Genomic DNA, 13,356 nt, shown 5'->3' on the forward strand with positions numbered 1-13,356 from the left:
CGCAATGGGAGAGGTCACAACAGTGAGAGGCCCGCGCACGGCAAAAAAAAAAAAAAAAAAAAAATGCAGCTGCAGCCCTGCGTGGTAACTGCACGAGGCAGGTATGGATGCGTTCCAGATGTGGGGAAGATGATCACAGTCATTCTTTCTGGGAAAGAGTATGAACCGACTGCTTTCTCTTTAAACATCACAAGATATCAGCTCTACTAAGAAAACTGATTGGTAGCAGTAGAAAGGCGGGTGATTTGGGAATATGAAGAACGCCGGGAGGTGGGGCAGACTAAGAGGAAGCCTCCGAGTCAGGAGAGGAGGCCAGCAAACATCACAGGTTTAATGGACCCCAAGGGCATTAGGGGATAGAGAGGGCTGCAAAAATTGAAGCAAGAAAGACCTTGTTCTTAGGAAAGGAGGTGGAAATTTACATTTTCCTTCGTTCAAACTGTTGACACTACCCTGTTGCCAAGACCCAAAACTCAGGCAGGTCCCTTGAGTATTAAAGGACAGCTATGTTAGGGTTTAGCCTTCCTCAGAAGGCTTGGCCTCGTAACCCATGGTAGCATGATATTGTTTCTGTGGGAAAAGTGTTTCAAAGTATAAGCCAGTTGTTTGGAACATGATAGAGAATCTCTTCATAAGATTACTCACTTCTGGGCAATTCTTCATGTGCATTCTCAGTTTTAGAATGTAATCAACATGCTTTGAATCTCCAAAATATATTCTATGGTGTATAGAAAACAAATGAACCTTTTATAAGGAATTAAAAAATGCCCAACATTGGGCTTCCCTGGTGGCGCAGTGGTTGAGAGTCCGCCTGACGATGCAGGGGACGCGGGTTCGTGCGCCGGTCCGGGAAGATCCCACATTCGCGGAGCGGCTGGGCCCGTGAGCCATGGCCGCTGAGCCTGCGCGTCCGGAGCCTGTGCTCCGCAATGGGAGAGGCCACAACAGTGAGAGGCCCGCGTACCACACACACACAAAAAAAGCCCAACGTTTGTGTTACAGAGATGAAACTTTTGTACCGTACATTCATACACAGCAATACTCCCTACTGACATTTATTACTTAAATGATACTAGGTGCTGCAGAATAAATGTCTCTGTTTCATACAAATGGCAAATCCAATAATCTATCACTTCGATAAACCATTCCATTAGTAGGGAATAACTACAAATATTCTATATGCAAGTGCTTTATATCATTCTGGAAATACAATCAAGAGGCAATGCTTTAGGGCTACACATTAAGGCTACCTTGGTTATTTAAAATGTGTATAAGCAACAAGGGCACTTTTGCAAAAGATAGTATAAATTAAACAGTATCTCCATCTTAGGAAAAGAGAAGCTATTACAAGCCAACTACACATCGAAAATGGTATCTTACAACTTCCTGCTATTATTCTAATGCAGGACAGATTATTGCTCACAACTGCACATTTCAGAACACAAAGAAATTTTCATATTTTTGTTACCTTTTAAGCAAGGTGACATCAGAATAAAAACTTTTAAAATTAAGCTTTTCTTTTCTGTTAAAAGTAAAATTTATTACAATACAGTAAGTGTTATTAAAAATGCTGGTTAAAATTATAAAGTGTCTATATAATTTTTCTAATATAAATATTGGAAATAACTTTAACAGTTCTATACGTACATAGTACACTGAAAACATAAAATCATGCATAAGGCTGAAATATCACTTTGCATATTATCCTTTTAGGTATCACTCTTGTCTTCTCCTGCTCCCAGGATCATTCCAGAATATGAAGGGGTTACAAACTTCAAGGTTTCAGTGTTTTGAATGTATGTCTGTTATCACACATTAACAATGCTTTAAAATCACTGCTTACATTCTAATCACGTGGTTCTAGTTCCCATATTTCCCTTTCTTGATAGGCCTTGGACAAAAAGTTGAGCTAGAAAACCTGTGATTACAGGACCCAGCATAACATGAATTCTCAATGATTCATTTAAAAGTGGCATAAAGTGTTATATATATATATATACATATATATATATATTTTTAAAAGTCCTACAGGACATGAAAGACAAGTACATCACATGTAAATAAAATTAAGCAGCTCACCCTCTGCTTGCTTACTTGGCTCCACGTCTCTATAGGAAGGAGAAGCCGAGCCATGAAGAAGATAGGGCAAATCAGAAATGCTGGGAGTGTGTGTGTTTGGCGGGGCTGGTGAAGGTGGGTGGGCAGCAGCACAGGGAAGGAACTGGGGAGAAATGTCAGATTATGAAGGGAAATTAAACAGCGTTACTTATCCATTCTTCCCCATCTTGCTAAAGCAGGGGCCGGTTCCAGCCCAGCCTCCCTCCCCTGCCTCCCAGTGAGGGATCTGTCCCCCCAGCACTGTGAAGGCAGCCACTGCCTTTCAGACAATGTGAAGCCATAGCTGTTCCCTACTGAGAACACTTCACAAATGTGAGGAACAGCCTATAAAGTATAGGTTTGGACATTTCATAAATTCCAAGGACAGTCTGAAGTAGGCCTCAACACGAGGGGCAGGGGAAACAGTTTTTACAAGCAGCTAACGTCCAGAGAGGCTAAGGGGTTCAGCCAAGGGGAAGGCAATGCTTCTTCCTTCATGACAGCGCTTCTCAGACTTTAATGTGCCTGCGATTCACTTGGGGTCTCATCAAAATGTATTAGGTTGAGGATGGGGCCCCAGACGCTGCATTTGTAATAAGCTCCTATGGACCATGCTTCGAGATGCTGATGCTCTTGGTCTATGGACCACACTTGGAGAAGCAAGAGTCTGCAACATAAAGAGGGAGCCGCCTCTGTCTCTCTGGGCCACAGGTATATCTTGGAAGTCCTGGGCAGAGCTAAAACAGCCCCAGTGCTATGTGCCCACTCAAGCACATCCCCGGGCCAAAGGTGGAGATGCAGCACACTGAGTGAGCAACTGTCTACAAGACTGAGTTAACATATTTTCTGAGAGCACCATGACTCTATGAAAAGCTAAACAAATAACATAATTCAACTTGAGTAAATGGAGAGGTCTGCTGGCTGGGAATAAAACTAACCTTTTCCCCATGTAGTCCTCCTTAAAGTGAACATGATTACAAAGGTATAAAGAAACAGTATATTAAATTTCATAGTAAAAGGCCACATGTGCACACATATACATACAGTATGAATTCTAAGAAATTAAATGCATTTAATCAGAATAAAGCATGTGCTACCACTGCTCCCAGCTAAAATCATCTCCTCTTCCAAATACAAGGAAAAAACCTTGAATTGTAAGGAAAATCACTGCATTGCCTGCCAGCACCAGGCCACAGGCTCCCCACTTGATCTGAAACACAAAAAAAGAGGATTAAATCTTTACTTTCTTTATACTGTACTCTTTGCAAATCTGTTATTTCCTGCTTTAGAAACATCCAATGAAATATTACAGAAAACTGCTAAAAGGCTTAATAATCTAATAGACAGGAGAGAGTGAACTGTTCAGTAATTAGTCTAATTACTTCGTGATGCTTATTAATTAAGTCTGGTATCATCCTTAACGTTTTCCCCATTAGACATAATTCTATACTTGTTTTCAGTAGACAATGACTGCCTTAAGTAAAATACATGAAGCAAGATTACAAAGGGTCCAATTACAATATTGGGTACTCAAAGTTCTGTATGTATTGCCTTCTTTCATGAAAATAGGAATTGGAGAGTTACGGACTGATTTGTTTCTTTTCTAGGCAAGAAAAGGTTTTAAATAATACTCTGCATGCAAATAAAAAGAGCTTTCCAGCAGGGCAGATAGTTTTCCAGAGGCACAGTTGGGGATGAGAGTACCCTCTAGTGGGCATTTTTTGTTTTAACTTAACAAATAGAAAACATCAATGAAAGTTTCCTCATAAAATGTGATGCAGTATTTGAAAGGTAAAAATAGAAATCTTTAGGGCAAAATTTAAAAAGTACTAGTCTAAGGCACAAGAAGAATAAGATAATGAAAATATGACATCTAAAACCTTCCATGCAGACTTCCCTGATGCCGCAGTGGTTAAGAATCTTGCCTGCCAACGCAGGGACGGGTTCGATCCCTGGTCCAGGAAGATACCACATGCCGCGGAGCAACTGAGCCTGTGCACCACAACTACTGAAGCCCATGCGCCGCAACTACTGAGTCCACGTGCTGCAACTACTGAAACCCACGCTCTTAGAGCCCGTGCTCCGCAACAAGAGAAGCCACTGCAATGAGAAGCCCATGCACTGCAATGAAGAGTGGCCCCTGCTGGCCGCAACTAGAGAAAAGCCTACGTGCAGCAACGAAGACCCAACACAGCCAAAAATAAATTTAAAAAAAACAAAAAACAAAAGACTTCCACGCTTCTGTTATCTAGACAGAGTTCAAACTGGCCTGGCATTCCAGACCCTTCCCAGTCAGGCTTCCCCAGCCTTTCTATCCTCAATCTCAATCCCTCCCTTTTTGCTCCATCATATTGGACTGCTCTTTATTCCACATACTGCATTTTTGCACTTGGGTGCCATTCCATACAATAGCCTTCCCTACTTTACACAGAACATTATTTATCCTTAGAGGCCACATCAAATGCCAGTTGTAATTTCTCTCTTCTCGGTGCTCCTATGGCTTTCTGATCATGTTTTAATGAGCACGCTTGGTATATTTATAGTACACTTGCCCATCAGGCAAGTTTCTGTGCTCTTTGAGAACAGAGACAGTATCTGGTTCTTATTCTTAGTGTCCTATAAATAGCATATGCTCCAAAGATGTTTACTGCATGAATAAATAACACTTGTGCAGATCTGATATTCAATGCCCCAAGTAAGAGTTTCATGAAGTTGAAACAGTATGTAATTGGGGGAAATAAAAGCAAATAGTATGAAAGACAGTGAATGTCAAAGAACTGAATAAATTATACCCATAATGTGTATTTCAGAGACAAAAAGAAAAATTTCATATTTGATATCGATGAAATAAAGTGCATATTTTATGTCAAGACAAGAAAAAATTAAACATAAAATTTTTCTCTGCCTGTTTGGGCCTCCTCCCTCCCCTTCAGTGTGTACTGTGTATCTGCATTAACCAGACTTCCTTCGGAGATAACTTTCCTTTTTAATCTCATAAAGGGTCACAACTGCTTAGGCGATAACCTTCCTTCTTAATCCTGTAAGGGGCCACGATTACCCATAACCCACTACTTACTTTATACATGCCAATCTGGATTGCATAAACTGTCAATAGTATGTCATTTGATATATAACCATTTGTCTCTAAAACTTATGTAACTGTGCTTTGATCTCTAACATGTGGAACAGTCATCTCCTGGGTTATAATCCTCAGGTCGGGTCAAATAAAATTTTCCATTTCTTTTTTAGGTCGATGATTGATTAGTGTTTTCTTCAACAATATGAAGATGTCATCTTATTCACTGTATCGTCTAGTAGCTGTACAGTTGTCCCTCAATATATGCCTATTGTGTTGAGGATTGTGTCTATGATCCTATTTGCAGGAGAAGGATTTGATATGTTGTGATTTATAATAAGAATTCGGTCTTTGTCCCCATTTCTTGCACAGAGCTTCTAAAACCCTTGGAATTTCCTAAGTGATGAGAGTGGTAAAGGTGACTTTTTTTATGTGAATGAGGTAACTTTGGAAAGCACCTAAGGATGGAAGCCGGTTGCAGGAGGAGACAACCATGTGACTAGACAGTTAGAACTTTCAGTCCCACCCCCAACCTCCAGGGAGAGGGGGCTAGGGGACTGGAGGTTGACTCGATCTCCAATAGCCAATGGTTTGATCCATCATGCCTGTGTAACGAAGCCTTCATAAAAACTCAAAAGGATAGGATTCGGAGAACTTCCAGGTTGATGATTTGCTGCTTTGGGGAAAGTGGTACCCTCAGAGAGGTCATGGGAGCTCCATGGTCTTTCCCCACACCTTGCCCTATGCATCTCTACCATCTGGCTGCTTCTCAGTTATATTCTTTTACAACAAACTGGGAATCCAGTGAGTAAATGGGTTCCCTGAGTTCTAACAAATTAATCGAACCCAAGGAGGGGGCCATGGGAACCCCTGATTTATAGCCAGTCAGTCAGAAGCACACGTAACAAGCTGAACCTGTGACTGGCATCGGAAGAGGGAGGCAGTCTTGCGGGACTGAGCCCTGAACCAGTGGAATCTGCTGTTATCTCTAGGTAGACAAAGTCAGAATTGAGCACAACTGTAGGACACCCAGCTGGTGTGGAAGAATTGCTCCTCAGTGGTGTGGGGAACAACCCCCCGAACCACACACACACACACACACACACAACTCACACACACACACACATTGGAATTAGGTGATCAGGACCCCTTTTGATATTGACTTTGGAACTAGAAGAGTATTGCTGTAGTAGTCTCTGGATGGCCCTACAATAAAAGGTAAGGATTTCAGAACAATTCTAGAAAATAGCTTACAGTAGAAAAAGCAAGAAATCACTTGGTCTGGCTAAAAGTTGTAAGAGAAACAAAGAAAGCATTCTGCAAACATGGGCAAGATACTGACAGGTGGCTCTAAGGTGGGGGAATAGAGAAACTAAAAATATGCCTGGCCTTGAGGCTTAAGTCAAAGCAGGGGAAATGAAATTTGTGGTTCCAGACACAGGCCTGTGGAGTAAACTCAGCAATAACTGGGCAAAACAATAGACAACAAAACTTACCACGGCCACACGAGCAAGAATAACAGGAAATCCAAAGGCAGAAACAACAATTCCGGTAGTGAAAAAATAAGCCAGTTCCCGACAGGCACTACTTGTTGCATCGGAGTCATATGTTGCTCGTTTGGCAATGAAATAGGGGATGGGAGAGATGGCATGGAATATCAGGACAAACAAGGGCCAGTAAACACTGTTGGTTGCACCCAGAAGAAACCCAAAAGGAAAAGTTACAGTTACATCATAATTAAAGATATATTACTGTTTCAAAGTTAATATTACTTTAAATGTCTAGGTCAACGATTATTTTCATTTGTCACTATTAATACATGAGATGATTTCTACCAGGAACAGTTAAGAAGTAGCGATCATTAAAAATTACTAGTCCATTAATCTGTAGATAACTTATATTGTGTTAAGAAACAACTACACAATGTAAAATCTAGAATCTTTATTGCTTTCTGTATTATTGAGCTGTCATTTCTTTAGGGACAGAATCTTAACTTAGCCATCTTTGCTTCCCCTATAGAACATAGCACAGGGCCTTGCACATGCTATTTCAATAGAGAGCTTTTGAATGCACGCAGGTGGAAACTTTCACTTGCTTGGAATAAAACCCAGATTCCTTGCCCTGGCCTACAAAGCCTCACATGATTTGGCCAATTTCTTCCATTCATTCTGTGCCATCTTCCCTTCATTCGCTCAATCTGTAGCCACACCAGCCTTTCTGTTCCTTAAACACTCCCTCTGCCTGAATGCCCTCCCCTGACTCATCAAGCCTGATAAGCTTATTTATCCACCAAGTCTCAGCTTAAAGACAACCTCTTCTATGCAGCCCTCCCTGACTCTCCCAGGGAAACTCAGATTTACCTTCTCAAAGCTCTCACTGTACTTTGTACACTCTCTACTAGAGCTGTCAGCTTGACTGGACTGTTTACCTGTCTCTCACTCATAACTAGAACTGTAAACTCCTTGAGGACAGGACTGTGTCTCTTCATTCTTGTGTCACCAGCTGGTCCAGAGGAAGTTTTCAATAAATGCTCATTAAATGAATACATCCATTTTAAACAGAGCTTTGGTCTGCACAAATACAAGTGACCCAGGAAGGGACTGGGTTCATAATTTGGACTTCATTAACTCATCGGTTAGAGCTTGGTGCTAAACTGACCAAACTCCCTAATACCCATACTAACAGTGACAAAGACACACAAAAAATAGTTCTTTTGGAAATGATAACTTACCCATAATCCTCTAAGGCACATCCCAGCATAAGAAAAGTCAGCCCAATAGCCCCACTGAAGGATAATGCCACAAGAGCTGTGAAAAATAAAACCAAGAGTTATAGGTCCCCGTGGTTGTCAGGGACTGGGGGCGGGGGGAGAGGAATGGGGAGGGACTCTTTTGGGGTTGATAAAATGTCCTGGAATTAGAAAGTAGTAATGGTTGCACAACCTCATGAATATACTAAAACCCACAGAATTTTACACTTTAAAAAGGTTAATTTTATGTCACGTGAATTATATCTCGATTTTAAATGTTTTAATAAAAAAAGAATGCAGTGATTTACTTATTTCATTGGTTAATGTTACATTTGACTAGCAAATGACCACCTATGTGCATCATTTTTAAATCATCAGGTGGCGAAAGAGCTCGAGCCTTTCCAGTACTCAACCCCTATCTAACGTATGAATTCCCTCTAGATTTGTCCCAAGAGCCAGCCAGCCAGTCGATACAACTCCACTGAAGGGAAACTCACTACCACTGAGGCAGGTCATTTCATTCTGATAGTCTTTAAATGCTGAAAACCCTTTTTCCTTAAATTGAACCCCAAACTGCCTCCTAGCAATATATACGCTTTGATCATTGTGCCCTCCAAACCACAGTGCTTCAAGTATTTGAAGATTGGTGCTTCCCAATTAGTGTCCCCTGAATATTTATTCCCTGCATCTGTTACACTGATCTTTGAGGAGGCAGGAACATTCTTGTTTTGTCCACTGCTGAGTGGGAGACGGAATGTGAGTTGTTAAAAAATCTTGAGCTCTGAGTCACCAACATGGGTTCAAATCTTAACTCTGTCACTGACTGGTTGTGTGACCTTGGGTAGAAGGTGAACCTCTTTAACTCCGATTTTTCACCTGTAAAATGCGAATAATGGTGCCACCTTATTAGGGAGTTTATGGGAATCAAATGAGATAATCTATGTAAAGTGCTTGGATGTGCTTTGATAAAGGTAGCAATCCAAAGCACAGGACACTGAATTATCCAAATATTCCTCTGAAAAAAACCCATAATACTCAAAATTAGTCACTGACTAAACTAATTAACATTTTGATTGCTTCCTTTTACTTTAAAGGCAATTTGGGGAGACTTTTATAGGAAGATACCAAGGTGATTTTAAAACATCTGGGAGTATACAGATGGTAGGGGACAAGGAAGCACTGTCAGTTTTATGTATTTTTCCATTTAGCACATGTCACTTTTGGAAAAAAAAAAATGTACAAAAGTAACTTGTCCCGTATTGTTTCATTACAGACGACCTCCTCATTGGCTTTGTCCCCTGCCTGTGCCTGATCACCTGCACTACTCTGTCCCCCGGGAGACCATTCAAAGCTAGGAATCATAGATCTCTTCCTTCTGTTCTGGGACACCAGTCACTCAAAGGTCACAACTATATCGCCAGTGGATGCTCTTTACCCCCCTTTTTCTTTTTCAGGAATTGCATCCTCGGCCATCTCTTAAACTTGGAGCTAACCAGGAATAGAATTTCATCTCTCTTGTCACTTTACACTCTTGCTGGGACACTGCATTCAACCCAAAGCTCCCTGGTACCACAAGGACCCAGCTACATCTGAGGCTGCAGCCCAGAGCAGGTTCTAAGAGCTTGGCCTGCACCTCCAACTCCAATCTGGACTTCTGTGGGTAGCCAACAAGGACCTCAACTTCAACATGTGTAAAACTGAAACATCCCCACCTTCTCCTCCCAAACACACACTTCTTCCCTTTGAAGGTTCTATCTTCAAAGACCAACACCAACCCTACACTCCGTTTTCTAGAAAATCAGTAAGTCAAGGTGACTCAGTCTCCCAGACCTCACTCAAACACACTGCTAAAGACTGAGTGATTGGGCTTCCCTGGTGCTGCAGTGGTTAAGAATCCACCTGCCAATGCAGGGGACATGAGTTCGAGCCCTGGGCCAGGAAGATCCCACATGCCACGGAACAACTAAGCCCGTTCCCCACAACTACTTAGCCTGCACTCTAGAGCCCGCGAGCCACAACTACTGAAGCCCGCGGGCCTAGAGCCGGTGCTCTCTAACAAGAGAAGCCCATGCACCGTAACAAAGAGTAGCCCCCGCTCACCGCAACTAGAGAAAGCCCACGCACAGCAACAAAGACCCAACTCAGCCAAAAATAAAAAAAAAAAAAAAAAAAAGACTAAATGATTGTGTCCCTCCCCCAAATTCATATATTAAATCCTAAAGTCCAATGAGATGGTGTTAGGCGGTGATAAGGTCATGAAGGTGGAGCCCTCGTGAATGGGATTAGTACCCTTATAAAAGGGACTCCATAGAGCTTCCTTGCCCCCTCTGCCATGTGAGGACACAGCAAAAAGATGGCTGTCTAGGAACCAGGAAGCAAGTCTTCACCAGACAACAAATCTGCTGGCACCCTGATTTTGGAGATTCCAGCCTCTAGAACTAAGAAATAAATGTTGTTTAAGCCACCCAGGTTATGGTATTTTTGTCCTAGCAGTCCTAAAGGACCAAGACAACCACCTCTTCTCTTGTGCCCCCAGCTACTGTCCCCGTGAAGACCCTTATCATCTCATGCCTGCCTTCATCTTATGACTCTGCCAATCCATCCTCCACACAGCAGACAATGATGTCTCAAATACATAAAGCTGGTGTCACCCCTTCACAGTTGCTTTCACAGCCTATGAGTTGTTCTAGCACTGGAGGCACACCTCTGCCATGGTTCTAGCACTGGAGGCGCACCTCTGCCATTGTTCTAGCACTGGAGGCGCACCTCTGCCCCGCGACACACGCTCTCTCCACTTGGAATAAACTCTGCCCTCACCCCATCCTTTGCCAGGTGAAGCCTTACTGATCTTTTTAGATTCAGGTCAAGAATTGCCTCTTTTGCGAAAGTGGTCCCCTTCCTCCCTGGAGCAGGGTTCAATAATCGCATCTGTATTAATTTCCTAGGGCTGCTATTAATAATGTACCACAAACCGGGTGGCTTAGAAGAACAGAAATGTATTCTCTCACAGTTCTAGGGGCTTGACACCTGCTCCCTCTGAAGGCTCTAAAGGAAGACTCCTTCCTTGCCTCTTCCTTGCCTCTTCCTAACTCCTGCAATCTCTGGTCCTCCCTGGCTTGCAGTTGCATCGTTCCAATTTGTGCCTCTGTCTTCATATGGTATTCTTCCTATATGTCTCCATGTCCAAATTTCCCTTTTCTTATAAGGACACTAGTCCTTGGGTTAAAGTCCAACTAATCCAATATCATCCTAACTTGATTACATCTGCAAAGACCCTATTTCCAAATAAGGTCAAATTCACAGATACTGGGGAGTTAGAGCTTGAACATATTTATTTGGGGGACACATTCAACCTACAACGCCATCTTTGTGCTCCCATTGTATCTGAGCACACCTTAGACATTTAAACAGTAACAATTATTTCCAGCTCTGTCAAACAACAACTTCTCATTTACCTTTTTATTCCAAGCCTCAGGCATACAGTAGTCCCTCTTTAAAAGTTGAATAATCTGCAAAAAGCTTCCTTTCCTTAGTCCTTTTCCATTTCATAGCCTATCTTGCTTGTTACTGTGTCACAATTTCTAACACATTCACACATAAATATTATTATGTGATAGTTTCCGGGCATGACTAAACACAGTGTAGTGCTGATACTTGTCATCTGCTTTCGGCATTGGCTTCAAATGGATATATTTCACAATGGACACTATCCAAGTAAATCATGTTTACTAAATTAATGCCGAATATAAAAGTCAGCCAGAAATAATTTTAAAATGTGTCTGCTACTAACAGTTTCACACTCAGCTAAATTTCATAGTGAACACACACATGTGTACAAAGACACCCATACGCATGTTTACAGCACATGTTGATTAACTGGAGAGGGAAGATCTTTGCGTACAAATATCAAGGATAGGAACTCCCACGTGGAAAGAGTTATGCTACTCTATTCAAAAGATGAGAAATCTAAGGGTGTCCTACCAAACCAACAGGAAGCCTTCCAATAGCCTCTCCTACAATTGCCATTCCCCATTCCTCTGAAGGCAAATAGATGAGGGAACAGGTGTTCTTGGTACCCCTATTTAAATCAACTGCCCCATTCAAAAACACGTACTGCACAAAGACCTACTGTATAGCACAGGGAACTATATTTAATATTTTGTAATAACCTATAAGGGAAGAGAATCTGAAGAATACATAATATACATATATATACATATATATATATGAATAGCTGTGCTGTAGACCTGAAACTAACACGATATTGTAAATCAACTACACCTGAATTTAAAAAAAAAGTCCTGCACAAACACTACCTTCTTGTCTGTCCATAAATGATTAAAGGCTGATGAAAGCAGCGATAAAATTCCACCTAATCTACTCTCCACAATTAAGACAAATACAGCATTTCAGGGCGCTTTCCGCTGACACTCGCCTGCAGCCAACTCTGCCTAGTTGGAAAAATCATCGGGAACAACAGATTTAAGTGCCCCGATGCCGAGACAACGGCTCCTCTGGAAGAAACGGGAAACTCGGCGAAGCGGCAGGAAAAGGGAGGAGAGGCATTAGGATGCACATGTCAGGAAGTGAAAGCCCAGTTTAAAACTCGGCAGAGGAGGGGGTGAGGGGACGCTCCCAGGAACTGGGAAGGAACCAGGGAGGTGATGCCCCCGGGGTTAGCCGGGGTCTTCCAGGGAGGGACTGCTCCCGGCGAGGGCTCCGCCTGCAGCGACCCGGACACTCCGGGCGAAACGTGAAGGCCAGTATCCTTGCAGAAAAAGGGTTGAGGTTCCCCAAAACACGTCTCCACCCGTACCCCAAGGGGTGAAGGAAGCAGGCGAGCTGCTTCCCACCGGGAAAGGAGGGAAGGGTGGCAGGTCTGAGGGAGGCCGTTCCCCACCCACGCGCTGAAGGCGCAGCTTCAGCCTCATCCCAGAGCCGAGGCGGCGATCCCACGGCAGGACCAGCGAGCCGGGGACCTCGGATGTACCTTTAACGCCCGCCATGTCTCCCGAGCTGGGGCCGCGGCTGCTTCCGGCTTCTTGCCACGGCCCCTGCCCCCGCCCAGGCCCGGTCCATGGCCGTACTTAGGGTGCCGAGCCCGCCCCGCCACGCAGAGCTCCGCCCCTGCCGAGCCAGATCTCCCCCGTCCCCGCCGCTCAGAACCCCTCCCCTGCCGGTTCCTATAGATCGTCCCCACGGCTCAGCCGCCCAGAGCCCCGCCCCCGCTGGTCTCCACCCCCGCCACTCTGAACCCGCCCCTGCCGGTCTCGATCGACTGTCCCCCAGGCCCAGCCACTCAGAGCCCCGCCCCTGAGAGCCCCGATCTCCGCCTCCCACCCCCCTGCCCAGCCACCCAGAGCCCCGCCCCTGCCGGTCCGAGCCCGCCCCCGCCACTCAGAGCCCCACCCCGCCCCGCAGAACCCCGCCCCTA

General features: G+C 43.7%; 1 protein-coding gene across 1 annotated transcript; it reads right to left on the reverse strand.

Moving 5' to 3' along the window:
* Positions 1-1,039: 1,039 nt before the first annotated feature.
* On the reverse strand, positions 1,040-13,028 carry LEPROT (leptin receptor overlapping transcript). Its single transcript, XM_022581209.3, has 4 exons — positions 12,913-13,028; positions 7,905-7,980; positions 6,670-6,856; positions 1,040-3,307 (listed from the first exon to the last, which is right to left on the reverse strand). Exons 1-4 carry the CDS (start codon positions 12,926-12,928, stop codon positions 3,191-3,193), a joined length of 396 nt encoding a protein of 131 aa, XP_022436917.1. The 5' UTR covers positions 12,929-13,028; the 3' UTR covers positions 1,040-3,190.
* Between the last annotated feature and the right edge of the window lie 328 nt (positions 13,029-13,356).

The sequence above is a fragment of the Delphinapterus leucas genome, chromosome 1 (genome assembly GCF_059928025.1).
Source record: "Delphinapterus leucas isolate spDelLeu-1000000601 "Yukka" chromosome 1, BTC_Dleu_Yukka2, whole genome shotgun sequence".
NCBI lineage: Eukaryota > Metazoa > Chordata > Mammalia > Artiodactyla > Monodontidae > Delphinapterus > Delphinapterus leucas.

Bases quoted from the DNA above. Each gene is read 5' to 3' on its own strand.
- LEPROT (XM_022581209.3), bottom strand. The intron at 6,857-7,904 runs GTAAGTTATCAT...TGCAACCAACAG, and splicing joins TGTGCCTTAGAGGATTATGG to TGTTTACTGGCCCTTGTTTG. The intron at 3,308-6,669 runs GTAAGTTTTGTT...TTTGTGTTTCAG, and splicing joins TTCTTGCTCGTGTGGCCGTG to ATCAAGTGGGGAGCCTGTGG.